The 25425-nt window shown below is 35.1% G+C and overlaps 6 protein-coding genes across 6 annotated transcripts; 3 read left to right on the top strand and 3 right to left on the bottom strand.

Moving 5' to 3' along the window:
• Positions 1-1592: 1592 nt before the first annotated feature.
• Positions 1593-2384, bottom strand: PVX_086345 (hypothetical protein, conserved; the record flags this gene model as incomplete). Its single annotated transcript, XM_001616881.1, has 1 exon — positions 1593-2384. The coding sequence occupies one exon, from the start codon at positions 2382-2384 to the stop codon at positions 1593-1595; it is 792 nt and encodes a 263-aa protein (XP_001616931.1).
• A 6655-nt stretch (positions 2385-9039) lies between these two features.
• On the top strand, positions 9040-10443 carry PVX_086340 (choline kinase, putative; the record flags this gene model as incomplete). Its single annotated transcript, XM_001616880.1, has 1 exon — positions 9040-10443. The coding sequence occupies one exon, from the start codon at positions 9040-9042 to the stop codon at positions 10363-10365; it is 1326 nt and encodes a 441-aa protein (XP_001616930.1). The 3' UTR covers positions 10366-10443.
• A 1511-nt stretch (positions 10444-11954) lies between these two features.
• Positions 11955-14775, bottom strand: PVX_086335 (hypothetical protein, conserved; the record flags this gene model as incomplete). Its single annotated transcript, XM_001616879.1, has 10 exons — positions 14397-14775; positions 14161-14258; positions 13681-14005; positions 13371-13510; positions 13059-13208; positions 12880-12958; positions 12594-12744; positions 12335-12380; positions 12141-12218; positions 11955-12011 (listed from the first exon to the last, which is right to left on the bottom strand). The coding sequence occupies exons 1-10, from the start codon at positions 14587-14589 to the stop codon at positions 11955-11957; spliced, it is 1317 nt and encodes a 438-aa protein (XP_001616929.1). The 5' UTR covers positions 14590-14775.
• A 483-nt stretch (positions 14776-15258) lies between these two features.
• PVX_086330 (exopolyphosphatase, putative) lies at positions 15259-18991 on the bottom strand (the record flags this gene model as incomplete). The annotated part of the gene is made up of 15 exons (XM_001616878.1): positions 15259-15327; positions 15441-15547; positions 15678-15731; positions 15830-15896; positions 16044-16121; positions 16239-16307; positions 16521-16635; positions 16788-16836; positions 16976-17093; positions 17189-17315; positions 17489-17559; positions 17708-17788; positions 17973-18125; positions 18236-18504; positions 18865-18991. 15 exons carry the CDS (start codon positions 18989-18991, stop codon positions 15259-15261), a joined length of 1554 nt encoding a protein of 517 aa, XP_001616928.1.
• A 1401-nt stretch (positions 18992-20392) lies between these two features.
• Positions 20393-22759, top strand: PVX_086325 (hypothetical protein, conserved; the record flags this gene model as incomplete). Its single annotated transcript, XM_001616877.1, has 1 exon — positions 20393-22759. One exon carries the CDS (start codon positions 20393-20395, stop codon positions 22757-22759), a length of 2367 nt encoding a protein of 788 aa, XP_001616927.1.
• Positions 22760-24511: 1752 nt separating this feature from the next.
• PVX_086320 (hypothetical protein, conserved) lies at positions 24512-25075 on the top strand (the record flags this gene model as incomplete). Its single annotated transcript, XM_001616876.1, has 1 exon — positions 24512-25075. One exon carries the CDS (start codon positions 24512-24514, stop codon positions 25073-25075), a length of 564 nt encoding a protein of 187 aa, XP_001616926.1.
• Positions 25076-25425: the final 350 nt, after the last annotated feature.

The raw sequence follows: 25425 nt of genomic DNA, 5'->3' as shown, positions 1-25425 counted from the left end.
TGATGTAGTATTATATTTACTGAAAACCTAAATTGCAATGAGCTACTTAAAATTGTACTTGTGAATAGATTAAAATGGGAATTCCCATTTGTACATCATGTTTTATAAGATAGCACAAAATGAGGGCAAGTTTATTTTTTGATGTTACCCAAAAGGAACAAATCTTTTAACTGTATTACTATTTTGTCCACTCGTCCTGTGAAAGATGGCATATCAGGATGGAAAATAATTAAGCATAGACTACCTGTCGAATTGGTAAATATGTGTATCTCTATGCATTCACATACATATACCCATTTTAGTCTATTTTTTTTCGTGTTATAGTAATTATCAATTTTTTTTTTTTTCCAAAAGTGGATTTATCATTTGAGGTCTTAAAACCCTTACCCTTAAAACAAATATGTTTAATTAAAATAATACTCGATAAACGGCGAAAAGGTTATTCCACAAAATTGGTAAATATGCTTCCCGCTACGTACACACATGATATGTACACATATTATTCGTACTACCTCTGTATATTATTTTTCCTCATTACATTTTTTCTAAGATTTGTAAATGTCCCCACTGTAATGATGATGTAGTGGGACTGCAATAGTGCGGACGTTCAACCAGATACAACTACAATGGCGCAACAAGGCAACCATACGGAAATACAATAAAATCAAAATTGTCATTCTTCTAAAGTGAGGTGAAGAATGTATATATGATAAGACATGTATTATGATGCTCTTGAAATTTATAATATGAAGCATACAATGGTACGGGGGAGTGTACCATCGGGGCCTGCAAACCTTCAGAAATGTATAGCAAAAGTACATCACCACATGTGCGAAACGTTGATCATCCTTGAAAGGCGAACTGTTCACTTGAAAGCTCGATGTAGGCCGTCCAAATGATAGCACACTTAGTGATAGGTTTTTTTCCCTCTTTTGGCAAAAAAAGGTAACAAACTTCGCACAAACATATATGAGCATAAGCTTATTTTTCCGTTGCCCTTGACTTATTTCTTCATATCATTAATTTGATTCATATGCAAATACCAAATATGCGCATTTTTACGGAACTGTTTCTATGTCCACTTTTTTCTGACAAATTAACGCACAAATATTTCCTAAACCTGCACAAACCGGAATCGCGTTCTCTTAAATCAGTTTCATATGTTTAACCATGTAAGCTTCCACTTCGTGCAAACAAATTAAGGGCGTTATCATTCCAAATAGAGGGCACAGCTTATCAAACATCGGTGATGATACTAGCTTCTTTATGCCATTTTTTCCTACTCTTTACACCTTATATGCTAATCCGATTGCGTAACATTAATATTGCGTGCTATATATTTGTTAACCTAAGTCACTTACCAGGAGGGGGTCAAATAACTGCCCTGCATTTATAGTACAAACCAGATATCGGTGTCTTCCCCGAGTGCCCCTTTGTTGCATAATTAGTTACCAATTTTTTAACACAATTTGCTTCGAAATGTCACACAGGTCACAGTAAGCACAAATGTAACCGTTTTTCAAATTATGGAAAATCACGGGGTGAAGGGAAAATCAGGGGGTGCAGGACAAATCGCGTCGATCTTCACTTCTTCAGTTACTATTTGCTTGGGATGGCATGTCATGATGAAATTCAAGAATGTCCAAAATTCTTCTCCTTATTCGAAGTACCATACTGGCTGATGTATTTTCATTTACTACAATATCGTTACTTCTCAATCGAACTGCTAGTAATTCTCCTATAAGTTGCAAATTGTTTAAAATTTCATATATGCCCTCTTCTGTTCGTTGTCTTGCAACAAACCGCAGTATGTCTACAGTTTCGTCTAATTCTACCTTATAGGCTTCGAACTTGTGAAAAATTATATCTTTATTTAACGGACTAATTCCGACTATGTCTTCAACGAGTTCGGTTAACCTAGCCTGCATAGTTACTACTTTATCTGCGGGGAAATATGGCATTTCCATTCGTATACGTCTACGTAGCTTGTCCCTAACTAACCCTTCAACATCTACACGACCTGTTTCTTCATCCAAACGTAAAAGCATGGCAGTTATTATATCACCTGCAGCTATTGCTTCTACATGTATTAGGTGAAAAAGTTTTAAAATTTCATCATCTGTAAGTGAGCAATCATGAGCGCGTTTTAATGCTTGTCTTGAAGGGCTTCTTTGTGCAAGATTTCTTCCATTTGTTCTAGGCATATAGTCATTTCGGTTATCTAGCGAAATATGCAATATTGTATCGAACGAATTTGGGCTATGCGATATCATTCTTGACAAATATATTATTAATAAAATACAAATGGATCTATACATTTTAATTATCTTCATAATGGAACGTATCTGATAGCACACTTCGATTATTCTGTTTGTGTCCAACATAATTTGCCCCCCAAGTGTACATGAAAGAATAAATCAAAAATTAAGCTAAATATTGCTTCTTTCTTCTCGATAAAAAGAGTCCTACATACATGAAGTCTATAATTTTGGTAAATGAAACTTTTTTTTTCAATTTTTTGTGCCGCTTAACAGCGTAAAATTCGCTTCTTATCCTTTTGCTGAAGATAGAACAAAAATAAATTGCAACTCCTTTCACTGCTATATTTTTTTTTTTTAAACTTGACATATACAACGGTTTGCGTTAATATTTTCTCTTATTAAATGAATACAATGGTGTATAAAAACTTGAACCTTACATATGCTTTTAAATTTCAAACACACAAAACCCATCGATGTTGTATTAACGCACAAAAATGTGTCATTCGAAATAAAAAAGGAAAAAAGGCACCAACTCATATAGTGGTAAAAAAAATTAAAATGAACATATAAAAACAAACTTGACACGACTGAATGCCGCGGCAGTTTCAGTTGTAATGCTTTAAAATACAAAGATTAAAAAAAAAAAAATTTAAGCAACGTGAAAAAATGAGAACAAAACTAGTGATCAAAATGCATATTCACAAAAATGAATGAACGTTGTAATGACAGAAAAAATGATATAGAAATAGTTACATTTTTTCGTTGCATATACTTTTAAACAAAAAGAAAGAGATGCAAAAAAATATATTTTATTCAAAATACATATTATTCAAAACACATTTTTTTTTTTTGTTCTGGTTTAAAAAATGTTAACAATTCAGCTCATGTTTGCGCATTAAATTTATAAAACCTGCTGCATGCGCGTAATGTTTTATAAAACCACTTGCCATTTTTAAAATGCGTATTGTTCCCCACCTATTTAAAGCGTAATTACATTTCATGTTCTATGTTTGTATTCTTTTAACCAGCATTGTGGTCATACACATGTATGTATACACTGCGTAGGAAAAAGGAACAACCTCGGTTGCCACTATGCTATGTTGGATTTTCTATTCACTTAAACTTATCCCTTTTGCTTATTCACCCCCTATATACAAAATCACCATTTCGATCACTTTTCCAAGCTTGTGGCTAAAATTATGGAACGGGGAATATGTCTAAATCTACAAAGCTCAATAATGGTATGCTTTTATAACGGCGACTTATTGCCACAGGCTGAGCTGCCGTGGGACCACATAAAGTGGCATATGTGCTGAAACCACATTGGCGCGGAACAAGGGAGGATTAACCTCTTATAAAACACGCGCTTATCGCATAACGCTGAATAGAACCACATGCGCGATACCTTTTTTTAAAAACCACATAACTCAACGGCATAACTGTATCGCATAACCCAACCGCATAACTCAAATTTTAAAATACGCCACATAGCAACATGCCTTTGCTATTCAGGCAAATCAGCTTAAACAAGTTTAATCAAGCTAATTTAATTACTTCCACTTTTTAAAAAATGCGTCTTTCATAAGGAAAAAAAAAAAAAAAAAATGTTTGTTGCATTTGCGGAACATTAATAAGATCTCGCAACATTTTTTCGGCAAAGATCGCACAAAAATAAAGCGTAAAAAAACGAACAAATTTCTTATTGTCCTTTGAAAAGTGCACAGACTGATGAATAAAAAAAAACGCAAAATAAACACACCAGAATGAATGGAATAACCTGTTTTAATAGTCTTGCTGCTCACATTTCGCAGCATTTTATTTGAAGGCATTGCCCTACGAAAAGGTAAGCAAAATGAAATTATAAAGCACGTTTACACTTTCGCAAATAAATTTAAAACGACATTTTTTACAAATAACATCAAAACTGTTGAATGCGAAAGTGGCTTTTATATTGTGTGCTTTGCTCTTTATTTCTTTTTTCTTTTTTTTTCCGCTTTGCATGTCATCACTCGAACCCTACGCTGAATTCATTCACATTTTTGTAAATGTTGCGTTGCATTTATGGATAATTTTCAAACATTAAGCTTCTTTTTTTTTAAAAAACGGCTAAATTCACAATTTTAAAATGCTCACGTAAATGCTTTAACCATTTATATGTAAAAATGAAGAAAACAAACAGTTGAACGTTCTCATTTCCGTTGATGGTCTCACCTTGGACATTACGAAAGAGGTTATTTTGTTTCTCTCTCTTAACGAAACAGTAGTATAAACCCATGCGCTGTGTAATAAACCCCTTTGTGGCGCTTAAAAATTTATTTTTGTACACGTTCCCCCAATGCCAATGCCTTAGTGATGTTTAAGAAAGAATGTACGTACATTCGCAAAAGTGGGAATAAAACACATACATCGCTATTTTCTCATGTAATTTTTCCAAATGGAAGGCACTTAGCTTATTACAAGCCAGTGAATACTTAACAAAAAAGGTGTGAGCAATAATATACACATTTTTTTTCTTTTTTTTCAACCAAATATTTTTCGCGCGATGTAAGAGATTACTAAAACGTAAGAATTATTTTCTTAACAGAAATAACGCTCTTAATATACTTTTTTAAAAAATAAATCCGGACAGGCATGTACAATGAATATTACAGCAACATCGGAGAAAGATCATAATTTCCAAACACGTGTTTTTAATGAAAACACGTTGTAAACCCCATTTTTCTTTATGTGCAAACGTTCCCACGTGAAACAATTAAAATGGCGAACCCATTTGTGAAGAAAAATTAACAAAAAAATTTTCATTTCAAAACGTGTTAAATGTTTCTCCGTGTGGGAGGAGCTTCAATATCGTGACCTTTGGCGAATACACCTTTGGTAAATTTTCCGGACGAAAATTCATCATAAAACGCAGGAGTAATATGTATTTACTTTGCACATACGTACATTTAATAACGCGTCACACGCCATGCCCCAATTATGACAATTTTCCGCGTATTACTAATTATTCTTTTTCAAATGTGGACTAAAAATTGCATATGACGCACGTTTCGCGCAAATAACGTGAACGACATGGCAAAATAGTATGCTCTAAAAAAAGCAATTTTTGTAAAGCCACAACTTATTCCCGTGCACAGTCTTTTACGGGCCTATGTAAAAGGAATAACTGTCCAAAATAATTAATTGCGCACATACTAAAAATAAAAAAAAAAATTGATTATTTTGGCAACCTCAGTTTAACGCTTGTGCCCATTATCTCCACATTTGTTCATCCTTTTTCCGAATTGCTCTCTTTTTCCATCCGTTTGGACTTTAAAAAAAAAAAAAAATCCAAAGACCCTCCAGATTGTACACATACACATGTGTATATAATTAAAACGCCATCTACACTGCGCAACAAATTTTAATCCAGTGACTCAATTATGAACAATATTTTTATCTTCTGAAAAAACATTCGAGGGGTACGTAAAACACGCAAAAAAAAATTTAAACGAAAAACTCAAATTCGTCATAAATTCCTGCGTTCCGTACATGCACATATATATATGTACATATATATGTATGTATATATGTATACAGATAGAACTGTGTAATACATTTCAACACACACCAGACATATAACGAGCGATTGTTCCTCCTTTGTTTGCAAAATTGATGACTGCGCGAACTGCTCACCCTTTCATTTGCTTTTCCAAATCGATGAAGCGCAATTAATTACATATACGTCCAGTTTGCGTTTTCTCAAAACGTCTGCCATTTAATTTTTTGACAAATAATTCATCCGTTATATGTAATTTCCTCGTACGGGAAATCATAAACAGCTTCGTGAACAAATATACCTCTATTTACACATGCGCGCGTTTATACATATGAGATTAATTCTTCACATTAAATCACAAACAGCTCGATTCGTGCGCGTTTCCCCCGTTCGCTTAAATTTTACGCATAAAAACACATTTCATCCAAAAAAATCATTTCCGCATGGGTCACCACAAATGTATAATGTACCAATTGAAACGTAAAAATTTAATTAACGGTAAAATCTTTCTGCCGCAATTGCGAATTTGTTTTATCGTTTAAAGTTTTCCCCCCTTTGGAATTGCATTCCTATACACTTTTTGTCACTATACAAAACTGATGCGTAGAATAACACCAAACATAATTTTATATATAATTTTGATCTTTATTTTATATGAAACATTTTTAAAAGCACATCGCAGCTCTTTTTTAAACAAAAAAAATTATATATTTTTTTTTTAATTTTTTGCGTAGTAATTATATATATTAAAATTATATACTCAAAAATTCATGTGCCAAATGTCCATGTTTAATTTTTTTCGCATTTTTAATTTTAAAATTGGAAAAAAAAAATTTTGCCAAACCATAATTTTGATTAAACGAATTTTACTATAATTATTAGTTACGTTAATTTTTGCCAAACTCGCACAGTCGCGTAATCGCACAATCGCACAGCCGCGCCATCGCACAATCGCGAAATCGCGCAAGCACGTGCTTTAACCAATATTCAATTTTATGGAAATAATTCTCTCGCATATTTAAGCAAATTTGTTTTCCCCTGTCGCGTTAACTGCGCGCCTTTACAAATATTGCTTTTTCCCTCACTTTTATAACCCTTTTTTTATGCCAGCTTATACTCTGACTCAGAGTGTTTTATTCACGCTTGCGAATGTAAACGCAAGTATACATATGCATATATATATTTATATATATATTTATGCATCCATAATTTATACTTATATGTAGGCCTTTTTCATTTTTACTGCGGGCATTTTGCTGCTCATTTTAACATATGCCATGTGATTTTTTTTTATTATGTATACGTATATACATACGTATGCGGGAATATGAAACACGTCCCTTTGTATATATTATTTTATACCATGCGATCATGCTTTTTGCCAAAAAATTTACAATCTGAAAACAGCACAAATTAATATGCAAAAATAAAAGTTTTGTTCAACTTAACAGAATTGTTACAGAACAATATTTGATATATTTTATTATCGTTTATACTAAAGCGCGTTAAGTTTTAAATTATAAAAAATTTATTCCATACGTTTATACATAATTTATCTGTAAGAAACAGTTACATAAAAAACTTACATTTTAATGTTAGCCTTAGTATGAGTATAACTGCGTGAAAACCAGAGTATTACGATCACTCTGAAATGCCTTATACTTTATACTTCTTTTTTTTTTTTGCGTATTTCATTTTATTATATTATTTTCTGTTTTTTCCATGTAATTTTTTAAAAATAAAAGCGTAATACATTTTAATTATACCGTTAGATGTATTCATAGAATTATACTTTCAGTGATACTTGTATGTGGTTAATTTGATTTATAAATAATCATCATTTTAGTACACCTTTCGTGTTTTTGTTCCTAATTGGGATAAAAGCAAATATATTATGAGAGAGTACTAAGATTTTTTTTTTTTTGAATCAAGCACGGAATTATCTATTGTGCTTTGAAACAAATATAAGGATTAAAGCAATAAACAAAAGGTTAAATAAAACATTATTTGACCGATATCCCCCCCCCAACAAATATTTGTTTTGTGTTATGGCAAGGTGCTATTTTCCACATTTGAAAACTTGTTTTACAAAAGATAAAAAGTAAAACACATCACAAAGGAAAGTTCTTCTGAACGGTTACTCAAAGATACACACAGCGCGCAACTGACATTTTTCAAAAGAGAAAAATAAGAAAGCGATAAGGCAGCAAACCAACAAAGTAGTGAACGGGCAAAGCAGTAAAGCGATAAATCAACAAAGCAGTAAAACTATAAAACGTCAAAGCTGCAAAGCGTCAAAGCTGTAAAGCGTCGAAGCTGTAAAGCGTCAAAGCTGCAAAGCGTCAAAACTGTAAAACGACTTAACTGTAAAACTTTAGGGCAATAAAATAGCACGAACAAAAAATATATACCTCCACCCGTTGACAATTTATATAATTGCAACATTAGGGCATTATTCTTGCACCTCGCATGGTCAGTGCCAAAAAAAAAAAATCCTTTTTTTTTCGACATTTGGGAAATTGTATTTTGAATTAAATCTATTTCCAAATGTTGCACTTTGTGGATTTCACAACATATATGTGTATTTCATTTTAGTTTTTTAACTTTTTACGTTAAAAACGATTTAAAAGAATTTAACGCAAAAGTAAAAGTCTATATATCGTTGAGGGGCTGATTGAAAAACATTTGTGAATTTATAAAATCTGCTTACATAAACATATGTGTATACATAGCTCGCTATTTTATTATTTGTTTATATGTGCTTACGCGTGTGCTTGTGCACTTAAAAATTCCATAATTTAGTTCGGGGATTTTTGAAAACGCAACATCTGTAAAACGTCGTTCGAAAATAGCGTAACCGTTTGCACGCGTTGTAGCGGCGTGATTAAGCAACGCGATTAAACAGCGCGATTAAACGGCGCAATTAAACAGCGCAATTAAACAGCGCAATTAAACAGCGCGATATAGCCACTCGTTGTAGCCACTCGTTGTAGTCACTCGTTGTAACCGCTCGTTATAGCCACTCGTTATAGCCACTCGTTACAACCACGCGTGATAGCTACTAATTTTCGTCTATGCCTTACACCCACCCTTCATTTGAACCCCTTATTTGCACGCGTCACGCGCATGTTTTATATGAACCCCATATATGCGCGCTTCTTGCACTCCCTTCACATTTCAATACACTTGAGAAGAAAAAGAAACAAAATCCAAAGAATAACGCACTACAGCCAACAAGCGAAAATGGAAAGTATCAGCAGGACATATGAAAATATTAAAAATGATAAAAATAATTTATCAAATGTTGAAAATGCGAACAATGGAAATTTGAAAGCGACCAAAAATGGAACCGTCTGTTGTCCTGAAGACCTAAAAATGTATAGCACTATTCAGCTAAATCAGGAAATAGAAATATCCAAAAATCCATTTCCTTTACAAGAAATTAATAAAAAAAACGACATACCATTGTGTGCCCAAGAATTTTCGGATCTAACGGATCCGTTATATATTAAAAAGATATGCCTAGAAAAGGTACCAGAGTGGCACCATTTTACCGAAGACAATTTAAGGGTTAAGCAGATACTAAGTGGATTAACCAACCAGTTATTTGAAGTGGGCCTAAAAGAAGAAACAGCAAACAATTATCACTCCATAAGGAGGCGCGTTTTATTTAGGATCTATGGAAAACACGTTGACGAGTTGTACAATACAATCTCCGAATTTGAAGTGTACAAAACTATGAGCAAATATAAAATAGCTCCCCAGTTGCTAAACACATTTAGTGGGGGGCGCATAGAGGAGTGGCTTTATGGAGATCCTCTCCGAATTGATGATTTAAAAAACCCAACCATATTAATTGGTATTGCAAATGTGTTGGGTAAATTTCATACCCTAAGTCGAAAACGCCATCTACCTGAACACTGGGATAGAACACCGTGTATCTTTAAAATGATGGAAAAGTGGAAAAATCAGCTCTACAAATATAAAAATATAGAAAAATACAAGCGTGATATTCATAAATATATCAAAGAATCTGAGAAGTTTATTAAATTTATGAGTGTGTACTCCAAGTCAGACAATTTGGCGAATGCTATCGTTTTCTGCCATAATGACCTACAAGAAAACAACATTATTAACACCAATAAGTGTTTACGCCTAATTGATTTTGAATACTCTGGCTTTAATTTTCTCGCAACAGATATAGCCAACTTTTTCATCGAAACATCCATAGATTATTCTGTAAGTAATTATCCCTTTTTTGTAATTGATAAGAAAAAATACATTTCCTATGAAAATAGGAAATTGTTTATCACTGCATATTTATCAAATTATCTGGACAAATCTCTTGTCGTACCAAGCCCCAAAATAATTGATCAAATATTAGAGGCAGTGGAGGTTCAAGCGTTGGGTGCCCATTTGCTATGGGGATTTTGGTCCATCATTAGAGGGTATCAAACCAAAAGTTACAACGAATTTGATTTTTTCCTATACGCAGAAGAGAGGTTTAAAATGTATGATGACCAAAAGGAGTATTTAATTGCAAACAACATTATTCAAAATTACGACTGAAGTCATGTTTTGTGAGCAGGTTACATTCGTCCGAAATGTTAGCTTAAAATTGGAGACCAATTCTTATTTTTCTTATTCCAAAAAAAAAAAAAAAAAATAAAGTAAATCCACCAATAAATATCACCCAACTGTAATAAGAAAAATACCACATGAATATTTCTTCATACGAATATTTCAAACCAAGGAGGGCTCCATTTTTTTCAGTTTGTATATGTTAGTATAATATTTATTTTATTTTGTTATTTTTTTTTTTTTTTTTTTAGTGCAAACGTAACCCACAGCCATCATATCATCATATGCGTGAGTTATGTTTTCAACAAATTATTTTTTGTTACTTAGCAGCAAGTATTGTCAATACCTATATTGCCTAAGACAATTTGAATAAAACCATATTGTAATGGGAATATTAAAATTGGGTATGTGTAATATTATATATTTGGTATTTTCATGAGTAACCCTTTGCTGTTAAAATGACATAAAAAAAAAAAAAAAAAAAAAAAAGAAATTACATAAATGAATAAATATTATATTTTAACATATCTTTGAAACGTATGTGTATGTATCGTTTCATGCAATATGCGAGTGTACATATATAGATATTGTCATCATTAAAAGTTTAATTCATTAAATTATGTGTAATTAATTGTCTGAATACACAAAGTACTTTTGTGCTCATAAAGGCTTTCATTTCGCGCCCCCCTTCCTGCGTCTTTCCTTTTGCTTTTTTTCCATTGTTTCAGTTTTCCCTTGTCACATATTTATGTTGGAGTCATATCCATGAGATTTTAAGTATCATATGTATTTTGCATGAATTTATTTTAAAAAAGAAGGAAGATTATACGTGGGGCGATTTCATTTGTGAATGTATACTATATGAATGCATGTGTTGCATGGGTGCGCGTGCTTTTGCGCGTGTGTGAATCGTTGCTCATCTGCGGATCGTTGAGTATCTACGGATCGCTGCGCATGTCGAATCTGTGCGTATGGATGTGCCTCCACACACGTATGCAGCTGCACACGTATGCGACTTCACGCGTGTACGCACCTACGTATGCGTTTGTGTACATTTGCCTATATATGTTTATTCAATTTTCATAAAAATTTGAAAATCATTAAAATAAATTAACGTAGGCATTCGTGAATTCTCCCCCCCCCCTTTTTTTTTCCTTTCTTTTTTTAAAATATAACTAAAACGTTGTTGCGAGATGACCTAATTATAAAAATAACCAAGTGCACCAAAAAGGGGAACCTTTGGGGCACGCACAAAAATGACCGTCCATAATTAAACGTGAAAGTTAATTTAGGACCGGATATGTCTAGGAAGATCAAACTGCGCATCATTTGAATGATCATTTTTGCGCTCCAGGTGTTCTACTAACGAGTTAGCGCAACTCCGGTGAGAAATTCGGTTTAATCTGCATTAAAACAACATGAACTGTTTACGAAAGAAGACAAAAAAAAAAAAAAAAAGAGAGAGAGAGAATCACCATTTTAAGTTATCCACTTTTAGGGAAGCTTCTCCTCTGCACAACTACACCCATATCACTCTTTTATTAAGAGTGGTACATGAAAGGGTCCTCAACAAACTTTCACTTCTTCTTTTTCTTTTTTTTCTTCCTCGCATTTTTTATCCTATTCTCATGTTCCTATGTGAAAAAAAAAGAAAACCAGTTGGTAGTGGCGCGCACATATGTGCATATACATGTGCACACGAATGCCTTAGTGCCACTTCTCCTATATGGCTAACAAGTAGCCTTTAAAATGAACGGCAGTACCTTCTCCAAGGTTTCAAGAATTGCTTCTTCCTTCAACTCCTTTTGTTTTATTTCTTCTCTCCACATATCAACGTATATCTGCATTTTTTTGGAATTACGAAAATGTGTGCAGATAAAGGGGTATGTAAAAACAAAACATTCGTGCAGCTAATTGTGCGATGTTTTCCCCTTTCAACTGTCCCCCCTTTTTTTACCATTTTATTCAAGTTTCTTCGGTTTTCCCTATTTTCAATTTCAATTCTGAAGGGGTGAAATGGCAAAACGTGTCGTAAAATGGACAAGAGTGCAGTTAAGAAGTAACAAAGGGCCAATTCTCTTCATGTCAAACGGGTTTAATTGAACCGTTTTTAGTAGGAACAATGATATGCTCCTCAGCCATGGGCATATGTGTGGACAAAAAAAAGAATGCACTGCTCCTCTGCCTTTTTAATTTCCCCTCATTTCAATCATTACATGGACGATTCCACGGACATGAGATACGCGTGCATGTAGCTTTCCTCCTTTTCCATTTTATCATTTTCTTCCTTTTCTATCTCGGCTTGTTTTAGCCATATGTTTTTATTCCGTATTAGGCAGTTAATTATTTGGCAATTTTGCTCCCGCGCTGAGAGGAGAGGAAGCACCAAATGGGACAAGCGAAGCGAAACTTAGCGAAATGGGACAAGCGAAGCTCAACAAAGGCAAGCGCTTCTACGTCCATGCCCCTCGCAGACGGCCAACCAACAATGCTACAACTTACTAAAATTGCTATTCTCAAAGTTCATTTCGATTATGGAATTATTCGCCTCCAACATTTCGCACATCTTCTCCCCATTGCTCTGAAATGTTAGGAAAAATTGTGCCCACATATATGCGTACAGTAACACAACGTTGGGCAGAAAATTTCATCATCTTTTTTGGGAGACGCAGAAGGGCTACCTCGTTCATATTCGTGTTAGCCAAATTCAATATTTTTATTCCTTTATTGTTTTTTATAGACTCCAAAAGCTTATTGAGCTCATCGGCATTTTGGCCTTTGTTTGTTAAGTCGTTATTTTCCAAGTTAAGACAAAACAGGGATTTGTTCCTCTACAAATTAGTAGTTTGAAGAGATGATGCGTTGCTGGTCTTATCGCCCCTTTCGGAGTCGTCCGCATTTGCCTCCCTCACAGTGCATCATTGTAAAGTATACATGGCGAGTTGTTTTATTATATTATTTTTTTTTTTTCCTTTTTCCCTCTTCCACCTTACCGATAAAAACTTGGCGAAGTGTCCTAGCCCCCTGAAGGTTATTTTGTTGAAGGACAAATTCAAAATTTTAACCCTTTTGCGTGAGCACAATTCGAGTATGATAGAGACGTAGTTGTCTGGAAGCCACTTTCGTGATAAATCTGAGGGGTACATTAAAAGTGCCGACAAAAAAAGGGGGCCGAGTATATTTTTAGGTGGTGCATTGCAAACAAAAGTGCACATACACATGCCTACAAATAGACATATGTATACCCACTGCCCCCATTTTTGAAGAGACTTTTCCCTTTTTGTCGCCCCATTGCGCATTTACCTAAATAGTAAATTTGATCCACACTTGCACTGGCAAAGTAGTACAGCCTCATGGGGGAAATGTACATATCGTGAAAGGAAAAGTAAATGTCCCTGTGTTTCCCATTTTGCATTAAATAATCAAAATGGTTTGAGATCATTAAATAATTATACTCTATATTTTCTTTATTATATTTTTCCTTTTCTATTAGTTTCTTTTTCTTTTTCTCTACGTTATATATGTGCAGTTTTTTCTGTCTTTTCTCTTCATATATTTTTTTCTTTTGTTCGATTATCTCCCTTTCTTCGTCGTACTCCTTCTTCCTCTTTTCCTCAATTTTTTTTTGCTGCAGGTAAGAGCGAAGGGGGCCTTTCACAGTTGTGCAATCGCCCCTCCCCCAAAGGTGGTACTACACATGTGTGTACATATATATACTTATATAATATTTGCATATCCCCGTGCGACCGCTCAAAAAAGGGGCGTTTAAAAATGTTCGACAACCTTGTACTTCTTAAACTCCCTGTTCCTCTCATTGTTGGGATATATATTTACGATGTTGTGCACAGTTAGGCTCAAAATATTTTTGTTTTTCGAGTCATCTGCACGTAGGTGGGAAAATCAAAATGCGGGGGCAAAATATGTCATGTCAAGTGGACATCTAAAAGGAAAAGTCGTTGCTTTAACGGGTAGAAGTTTTCTCATCATAGTGTAATCGAGGAGAAAAAATTCCAAGAAACCTAAATTTTTAGATGAGGTGTCTTCCTCGCTATCTACAAAACTCAGGTTATCGCTTGAGGTGTACACATTTGAAAAAATGTCGTATTTTTCTAAAATTTCATTTTGTGTGCATTCCGAAGCAGGAACTTCCTGCTTGTCCTTTTTCTTTGGAATGTCATTAGGGATGTCCACGCTTGAGCTAGTTTTATCCATGTTTTATAACATGGGGGGATGGGAGGATTTCTCTCTACAGAAATTACTTATCCTTTTGAAGATTATTTTTGACTTTACAGTAGCAGTCTACCTTGGACGGAGCATCTGCCCCTTCCCTGCTACGGGGGTATTTATATAGGCCTACTTAGACATGTGCACGCGTACACGTTTACACGTGTACGCGCGTACGCGTGGTTAAATTTTTCTTTCTCTCTTTCCCTATGCTCATACAATTATCTAAGCGTACATTTTCTAACATTTACGCATTTTTCCTGGCAGTCGTAGCGATGACTGTCTCTTTCCCCTTTCGTAAATTTTGTATAAGGCTACTTTAAAAAGGAAATTTACCCTTGTGGCATTTAAGGTGAAACGTAAAAAATTGTTGATAAAAAAAAAAAAAAAAAAAAAAAAAAAAAAAATCTTTCGCGCTTTCGCAAAAATCAATAAACGTTTTTTTTATTTTTTTTTATTTTTTTTTATTTTTTTATACTTTTTATCATTTTTCTTATTTTTCTCATTTTTCTCATTTTTTTTATTTTCCTCATTTTTCTTTCAGCTCTTGCGGCTTTGATTATATGCAGAAAAAAAGGCCAAAGGCATAATCATTAAAAATTGTGCAACACGAAATGTAGGAACGCATAAAACATATACAAAAAAATATGCAAACTTTTAGCCATGTGAAAAAAAATACTCAGATAAAAAATACTCTAATCTTTTGCGGGAGTAGCACTGATTGTTCTGCAAATGGGGGGAAAAAAAAATAAAAAAAATAAGCAAAGCGAAATAGTGGTGATGGTTAAGAGGGCACATATTAATCCAATAGGATGAGAAAAAAAGAAAGGTCTAGTTACAATTTGGAAGGTGTCAAATATTTTCGAGTCATTTCCCCAGGTTATGTTTTTACATCCTTTCTTGGAAAGTTTTATGTCTTTGTTCAAAAACAAGGCGTTAATTAAATCTTAAAAGTGGAAAAGAGGAAATGAGGTAATGAGGAAATGCCGAAACGAGGAAATACGAATTTGTGAGAGCTGTCATTATGAACAATAGACAGACAAAGGACTAAAGATAATTTCCTCCTCATGGATTACCATCCTTGTTCACGTCATTGTTATAGAAGAAGATCCCCATGTCTTTAAACAGTCCTACGAAAAAGAGGCACACACAAAAAAAAAAATAGATAAATGATAATTTCCCCCTCACTCTACACCCATTTCAACTTTTTGCACATTTCCTGTATTACTATAATTATTTAAATAGGATCCAATTAATATAAAAATGGAAAAGTTGTTTTCAGCGCACAACTCATGCTAAAAAAAGGAGGGTAACAAAATTATGTTTGTAAATAGCATCAAAGCAGTCCACATGTCTATACGCACAAGTGCGCCTAGCCACATGTGGTTAGATACAACTGGGGGGTCATTATGCCTCCACTTCAAATTCTCCTCAGCGCTTACTAATTTATAAACCAAACGGTTAACATCCTCATTGGAAAATAGCAAATCTATGCTAAAATCTATGGACGCAATTCTCATCTGAAGGAAAAAAAAAATAAAAAAAATAATAATAATAATATTACACAAAGTTGCAACGTGGAGTAAAACATTCTCAACAGATCAAATAGGGAATTCTCATTTTTTTTTTTTTTTTACTTTTATTTTTTTCTTTAAAAGCTCATAATTATAGTCTTTGTAATCGGCAAACAAAAGGTTTTCTATTCCCTGCAGAGAGGAGAGGCATAGCAAAAAAAAAAAAAAAGGCCCATACGTTAACATTCAGAGATGCTTATCCTAAATAAAAGGTGCTTCCTTTTCATGTCGCTCTCTTCCATTTCATTTTGTTCTATTTTTATCCTAAATGGATGAACAACAAGTGCTTTTCACAACTAGGTCTCATTTCGCAATTTCTGGCTTTTCCTCTTTTCTACAACTTACAAATTTTTTTAAGTTTATGGAAAACCTCATAATGTTAAAACTGTACGTAATGTATATGTCCATTTTGTTTGATATTCGAAAAAATCTTTTCAAGGATAAGAAAATGCTCAAGTCCCTGAAAATGGAAATAGGAAAAAAAAAAAAAAAGGAATCATTCCACGGAGTGTACGAGTTTATCCCTCCTAACCATTTGTCACATGAGGCAACGACAAATTAAATTCTACACAGCTCATTCTTATTGCCCATTTCACGTTTCTTATGAATTACGGTTGTATCCATCGTTTTCCAAAATCCCCTTTTGCGAAATTGTTAGAATCTGCAAGGGGGTAAAAAAAAAAAAAAAGGATGCACATTTATATTCACTTGTACGAACATAAATATGCACTCTTTTGCAATCTGAACATGTGCGAAGTCGCTCTAAAAGGACGGTTTGCATAAAAACCCAATTCACACACAAACTAAGTCACATTTTGCATTTTTTTTTAAATAACCCCTTAGTATAGTCCCATATATCAGCCACATCATATTTTTGTTAATGAAAGGTATCCCAAGAAATTCGCTCGAATGCTTATACTGCAGTGAGGAGAAAAATTTAGGCAAATGAGTAAACATGGTTCCTTTCATTTTGTTCCGTATCTATGCCCTTTCTTTGCACCTTTTCAACTTACCAAATAGGCTATGATAACCATGCAGCTGCACACATAAATAGGGTAAATCGATTTTGTTATTCTTTTATTTTTCGCCTCTTCCTTAAGCATATGGTGATCAATTATGGATTTCACGTTGTTTATGTTGCTGAAAAGGGGAATAGGCGGCCGATTCCTCGTCAATGCAACACTTACAAATGCACGTATGTACATTTTTCATGTGCCCATAAAAGCTGCTATATTGCCACATCTTCGCAGGTCTCCGCTGCTCAACACGAAGTGATAAATTAAACGAAGGGACATTCCCCCCGTGGTACTTACTACATGTTATTCGGCTCAAAGTCATTAAAGTCAACGAAGCATATGTCGTACTTGTGGTCGTTTTTTAGAACCTGCGAAGGAGGGAGAGATCCAAATTTGCACGTAACTGAAGAGGCACAACGAAATGATCATACAGGATGCTAACGCTTTAATAAGGCGACAAAAGAAAAAAAAAAAAAACACCATCTACACGTTGCTCCATTCTGCTACACGTCTTACTTCTAGCAAATTCTTGTCATCATTAAAGACTAGGATTTCCTCCGGATTGTTTATCTCACATTTTTCCAGCCACCAATTGATCTAAAAAAAAAAAAAAAAGAATTACATTATAGGTAGTTACTCTTCTCTTCCAAATTTGCACCCATTAGAATAAGAGAAAAAAAAGTCACAATTCGCAACGTAGAAATGTGCACGCCGAGCTACAATTCCACACGTCTACGTATGATCTACGCATGGTCTACGTGTGATCTTCGCCTCCTTTTACCAAAATTTTAAGCTTCATGTCACTCCTCTTAATGTTAATCACGGGGATAAAAAATTTCAGCACATCTGAATTCTTCTCCTTGGCAGTTTTGCTCTTTAAGGAATACCATATGTGCAAAAAAAAGCTATATATGATGGACGAACAAACGGAATCCTGCAGAAAAAAAAAGTGATACGTGAAAAGTGACTCCATTAATGGTCTTGCAACGGCGAGGCGGCGTATTTATCCGTGCAATTATCTGCTTCATTCCCCATTTTTCTTACCAAATCTGCCGTGATGTTCCCAAACACAAACACAAAATGCACATGCCCGTTGGATTCCGTGTTTTTGGAGTATTTACTTAAAAAATATTTGCATGAAAATAAGTAAACAGATAAGGCATTTCTCATGTTGGAATTTATTTTTCGCATGATGTCGCTATACGTTTGGTAGTCTATGATGTCTAATATGTGACTGTACTCGATTCCTCTCTTTTTCTCATTTTCCACGATGCTTTTTATATTTTTAAAGTCATCCTTTCTCAATTCTAGCACTGTGGAAGGAGGCACCAGAAAAGTATGGGAAAAAGAAAAAAAATTTAAATATGGGAAACATAAAAAAAATTAAAAGGGTAAAAAAGTTCGCTCATTTTGCCATGTCCAAATACACGTGCCAACACGAGCAAATGCCGCTGTTCTTCCCCCCTCAACATATATTTCACAAAGAACACATAACGCATTTTCACAACAACGGTATTTCTTATTCTATAGGGGGGGTATTTACCCATGCATTTATGCACACGTTGCTTCGATTTACATGTACATCATACAATTTTTTTTTTTTCTTTTCAATTATAGTTAGTTGCATCTCTTTCTTTTCTCTTTCTATTTCTCTTTTTTTTTTTTTTTTTTACAGTGTGTCAGGTGGTAAAACCACGGTGCCTGGTTAGACTCAAACAAATCTTCCTCCTCGCATAATTCGGGATCCTCATAAGAAAATAAATCGAAATGTTTGCAATTCAACTCATTATTTCGTATCATTATGGTGAAAATTTACATACACGAACTTTTTGCAATTTCGGGGATACGCGATTATGTATGTGCCTTCGCCGTGTATTTTGTATGGCCACACAAAAATCCCGAAGGGTGATATTTTTCTTGCTACTCTTCTCTTTCGCAGAATGTTAAGCGTATTTTTTGCGCTTTAACAAAATAGGTAAAAAAAAAAAGATACGTATATTTTACATATGTGTATAAATGTATGCTCCTTTCTACAGGCACGAAATTTTTTTATAAACACCAAGGCATGTTTAAAAAAAAAAAAAAAAAAAAAGCTGTAACACCTTTCTTTTGGGGGGTAAAATAAAAGCAAGTACAAGTCGCATAGTACAGAAATCAGATGTACCCATAAAAATATTTTTACGCGTTTTTAACATCAAAATGTATAATCAGAAATGTACATTAAACACGATTTGAAGAAAATTTCGAAACGTTGATACATGTGTACAGATATTTATTCACATACATGTATGCAAATGCGTAATTGTACTCATGTGAAACCATACGTTACATATATACACATGTGAAACAGTAAAACAAAAAAATATATACTGAATCAGCAGGAATCAAAAAGTGAAGCACAATTTGTGGGAAAATCAAGATAAATGAGAATAAAATGAAAATATGAATGCAGAAAAATTAAAAAAAAAAAAAAAAATTTAAATAAAATAGTTACAGAAAATTAAAAAAATACATGGCTACACTTATGCTGTGCACGTAAATTTAAAAATAAATTTTCGCAATACCGCCCTCTGCTGAATAGTGAACGTGAACACGATTTATTTTATTGCCCTACTATTTCATATATTTTTTTTTTTTTATCGCACTCAGGTTGTACGGATAGAAACTAACAAGATCGTCCTTTTATCGTTTTTAACACAAGTTGCATTTCCCCCCCTAAGATCAGTTTTTGTTTACAAAATGGCCTACATATAAATGTATATACATATACATGGCGCATAAAACAATTTGCGCTTCCTTTTTTTTCGCTGGCGATGCTTCCAAATTAGCCGCTTAAAAGCGACGAACGGTTAACATTATTAAAATTTGTAGAAGCTGCTATGACAAAGAAAGATTCTGACGTACACCTCTGACAGTCAAACTCTTGCGCGGCAGTTGTTTCATCTCACAAAAATGAACGAACGAAATTGTACATAAGTGCAGATGCACTTGTGCACGCAGGAGTGTATGTATGCATGTATACACCTGCGCGGATGTAAATCTTTTTTCTTTTTTTTCTCTTTTTTTTTTTTTTTTTTGCGCGCCCATTTATGACCACGTCCAACTTGTGCATCATTTTTTAAAATTTCCCCCCCCACGCACAATACCCCAAACTGTTGGCGCATCTACCTGTTCATCCTCCCCATTGCGCAAAACAAAATAATGGAAAACATCTGCTATCGGTGTTCCATATCTGGAGAATCGCTAAGCGATCAGGCATACCTCTTTTTCGACGGATATTTTTTAAACGATTTTAACCATGACACACCAGACGTGAAGGCAAATCAAAAGAGTAACATCTTTTTAGACAATGATAAAAAAAGGTTTTCAAAATACGTAGAGGATCAACGTATAAGCACGAAAGAAGGAGACCTGCAAAATGTGTATAAGAAGGTGTACACCAATTTATACCTATGCAAAATGTGCAACGGGCTACACAATATCGATTTGATACTTTTTTACAATAAAAATAGTGCTTTCCATCATGAAGTGTTAAAGGAAAATTCCCCCATCAGCGCAGAAGAGGAAAAAAATATGAACAGTGTCTTTAATAGCATAAAAAGTGTACTTCACCTTCTGAACAGTATTGACATAGTTTTTTTCTTCCTCTACTTACACAAAACGAAGCAAATTTTTTACAAAGAGGAAAATGTTACCCATAACACATTTCACCGCAATTGTGAACGTATAAAAAAGTACATTTTAATACCTCCCCAAAGAAGAAGCAATAATTTTTCGAATAAACAAATTCGAAAGATTTTTGCATATTTTTTGATTTATTTTTACTTAACATTTTACCATAAAATATGCGACGGTGTATCCCTAAGTGTGGCCCAAACTGAATTCGTCATCAATTTGTACAAACAAGCTGTGTTAATTTTTAATACTCACACAGGTGAGCACGAAGCGGTAAAAACCAATCAGTCGCCTGAGACAGCGCACAGAAGTAACAGTCGAAGATATCGCCGTTACAATAAAAAAAGGAAAATAACAAATGGAAGCGGTGGGGCAAAAGAAACCGCAATATTGCACAATGAAGAGGATGACGAGGCTGGCGATAATGACGACAATAACCTTAATGACTGTTTTGCCAAAAATGAGGAAGAAACTGAAGAGGTAGAAGACAAAACGAATGCCGCAAGTCCGTCCGATGAACGCAAAAATAGGGAACTAGCCCCCACAGACACACTTCCAACCGATGAGGGCCAAAATAGGGAATTAGACCCTACAAACACATTTCCAACCCTCGACGTATACATATCGCTTAACAACTTATGCATCTGTGGCTACTACAATAAATATAACAAAGAAATGTCCCAAACCAAGTGGTTCATAAACAATGAGTCCCAAAGTGCACTGTCAGTGGAAGAATGCATTTATCGGATTTTTAAAAAAACATTCCGATCGGTTAATTCGGTGTTTATGGCGTCCGGAAGGGAAGACAAAGATGTGCGAATGATGAGCATAGGAAGACCCTTCGTCTTTGTCCTGAAAGAAACGAAATTCTCCTTCCTAAATTTTTATCTCTTTTTTAGTAACTTAAAAAGGATGGAATTAACGGACACTGCTAGTGGTAACTCCTTTGAAGTTAAAACAATAGATCAGATAAACCTCTTTCTCCAACAAGGAAACTGTGCAGATGACAATTCTTTGAGAGACCACATGTCCATATCGAACGAAGGGAATTCCCCCCCGCAGAGAGTTAACGACAGCTATGCACTGCTAAACAAAAAAGACACCATTTCGTTGTACGATTTAGACTCCCATAAAGTTCTTGCAGAACAGACAAAGGGTAAAACTGTGAAGGAACAGAAGATACACAGTTTGAACCTTTCGCGTAACTACAATAAGGAGCTGGAAGTTCTCCTAACAGGTGAGTCCATCGGGGTAAACGAAATGGAAAATTTTAACCCAATTGATACAAATGATGCCAAGGGAGACTCCCAAAACGGCAATTGTGACCTTCTTAACGGATGTGTACCCCCAAACCAAGCGACCAATTTGGAAATCTTAAAAAAAGACGTTACACAGAATGCCAATCGAGACGACAATATCAACAACCTTGTAGACGTAAAATTCAGCAACGTTGCTTTTAGCACAAATTATGCCTTGATAAAAAAAATTATGAAGTATGGTGAAGAGAGAAAAAAGGCCTATAAATGCATTATATACCACTCCTCCCCAATGACTAAAGAAAAAATTGAAAAAATAAATCAAGACGTTTTAAGTTATGATAAAAACGACATGTGTGTAATTAGTGTAATGCAAAAAACTCCAATAAGGGTACTCCATAGAAGGAGTCTACTAAAACGGGAAAAGAAAATTTTCGAATTCAACCTCGTTTTTGTTCATGAACATTTTTCCTTATTATATTTATTGGCGCAATCAGGGATGTATATAAAAGAGTTCGTTAATGGAGACAGAGGGAGAACTTTTCCAAACTTGAAACACTTCTTTGGGCAGGACACGTTCGTGAATATATTAAACTTAGATGTTTCGAGTTTTACCTACGATTTGGATGTCCAGTAGGGGGTATTCCACTCGGTTTGGTGTGCATAAGTGGGTACGATCCCCCTAGAGGGAACTACAACGTTGGTATTCCATCATTATACACATTGGCCATTTTTCACCCCTTCTTGTGTGGCCGCCTCCCAATTTTAGTGCTCATAATGAAAGAGCGTACAAAAGTAAAAAAAAAAATCCATTTTAATTTCCATTTTTGTCTGTCCATTGGGGTTATCCCCAAGCGGTTTAATTTTTACACCTTCCACAAACAACAATTCGTTAATTTGTTAATTTGTTAATTCGTTTTTATCCCACCCCAATGCTATCTGTTTGTCACTGCAGTGTTTGTTAACTCATTTTTTTTTATTCTGAAAACACTTTTTGTTCAATTTGAAATATACTACACTTCTGCATGAAGTGTTTGCCCTTTTGGGGAAAAGCTTCCACTTAAAGCGACGCATAATTCGACTCACTACCTCCCCACCACACCACTTTAACGTAACAATGTGGTAAAGAAAAACGCAGCGCAACTTTAACCAGGTTGACAAGGTGAATATAACCAAATCGTTACTTTTTTCCCTTTAAAGGAATTTCCAACTGAGAACAAAGTATGTGCTGTTGCAGTGACGCTTTACCGCACACACCGCGTTCTTTGGTGTGCCTCCGATCCTTTCGAAGATCGTCGTGTAAAAAGGGTCCACATTGGAGGGAACAAAATTGAAGGGCTATACGCGCGGTTAACTATGCTAAAATGGGGGATTCTCCAAAAAGTTTTGCGCCATGCGTAGCAGGGTGATTCCGCTCATATATTTACATGTGCACAACAACTCAGCAAAATAATCAACCACTTCGCGTACTTATTTGGTCCCCACTTATAAACTCTTCTTTTAACACAAATGCCCAATTCACACTTTTGAAAAAACCAAAACTGCACATTTTACGCATCAAAAAAGGTGACACTCCACACAGGGGGAACAATTTTTCGAAGTGATGAACTCAGTGAAGGCATACATACAAAATGCTACACATACATCCGCGAGGTGCATTTTTCCAGGGTGACCAAGTGCTCCAGCAAAATATTTTTTTTTGTTCGCTTTTCCTCCTGCACAACTGATGGAAATGTAGCCATGAGGATGCAGTTATTTCCAGCACGCTGGCGAACGGTTAAAAAAAAAAATTTCCCTAAAAGGTTTTTACTTATGCATTTTATTTTCCCTTTTTTCGCGTAGCAGCTGAAAATAGTTACCCCTTTCTTTAAATTTAAAAACGCCTCTCAAGTGATCGTGAAAAATAGGATTGCACAGAAGGGAGATTTGCCCGTCAGCACTTCGCGCGATAGGGATCCAACCCACGTACATACATACGTACATATGTACTTATTTATACCCACCTGCCGCTTCTAACCTTGCCACTTTGAGACGCATGGCGAAGAGCTAACTCCCCCCCTCCCCGCCACTCTTCTTCGCCCGCTTATTTAGGCATTCCACCCGCCAAGATAAGCAAACACACTTTTAACAGAAAAATATGTGTGCGCTTGAGGTACAATTTAGGCCTCCGTAAATGCTCCCGAAAAGGTGAGAAGCGTCCAAAACGAGCGGCATCAAGCATAACCAATCAACATTGCGACTGAACACTCATAAAAAAATAAACCAAAAGGGAGCGAAAAACGGCCCAAAGAGGTACATCAAAAGGCGCGAAGAGCGAATCACCACCGGTGTCACGCTATACCCCCTGAGCGAGACACACACTCGGAAAGAAACCCCCTAGTAGAGCAAAATGGCGTCGGGCCTTTTCAACATAACAAGAAGGAACCTAGCAGGAAATCACATCTACTTAGGAAAATGGCATGACTACAACCAGTGGAAATATATCGCACCATCGAATTTGCTAAATATTATAAAACCAGTGGAAAAAACCAAAGTGATCAGCCCACTTGCCCATAAAGGTGAAGGTGATATGTTTACATACCTAAATGGTACCTATCATGGAAAAATAATAACCATGAATGATTTAAACTCGGGTAGTTCCAAAACGAGTAAGATGAGAGGAAGTGCCTTCCACGGCCCTGAACGAACGGATGTCTTTCGATTAATTTTGTTTAACAGGTTAAAGCAAAAACACCCGCAGAGAATCGTCCCAGACGCGGAACACCTCAAAGATGCCAACAAAGTGGAGGTATCAATTGTCTGGTTTTTATGGTCCTTCGTTTTATTTTACTGCACCATGTGCATGTACGGAAGTAATTACATAATAAAGAACAAGTCCACTTCCTTCCCCTGGATGCCCAAAAGGACAGATGGCTCCAAGGGAGAAGGACCCATGTTCTGGTACCTCGAGTAGTGCCCCTCTCTCCCCACACGCAGACCTCGCGCTTGACAGCGTGCACTTTGATTGGATTTTTCTCCACCACATATGTTATTATTTTATGTTATTATTTTTTTTATTTTTTTTTTTTAATCACTTTTATTCACCATTTCGTGACTCTTCCCTGCGCGTGCACATTTTATAATTTGTTTTTTTAGTATGGAATGGAAAAATACAACACACTGCAGAAAAAATTTAAAAGTTGCGCAAAGGTGCGGCAGCCCAAATGCCTCCACACACTGCGCATGGGAAAAAAGGCAAAAAAATTTAACACCATGCAGGGTGCATACCTGAGCAGTAATACGCACACCTGGATTCTTAAAAAA

This window comes from Plasmodium vivax, chromosome 13 (assembly GCF_000002415.2).
Source record: "Plasmodium vivax chromosome 13, whole genome shotgun sequence".
Lineage (NCBI taxonomy): Eukaryota > Apicomplexa > Aconoidasida > Haemosporida > Plasmodiidae > Plasmodium > Plasmodium vivax.
The sequence above is the reverse complement of the archived record's forward strand: the minus strand, read 5'-3'. Positions and strand labels throughout refer to the sequence as shown.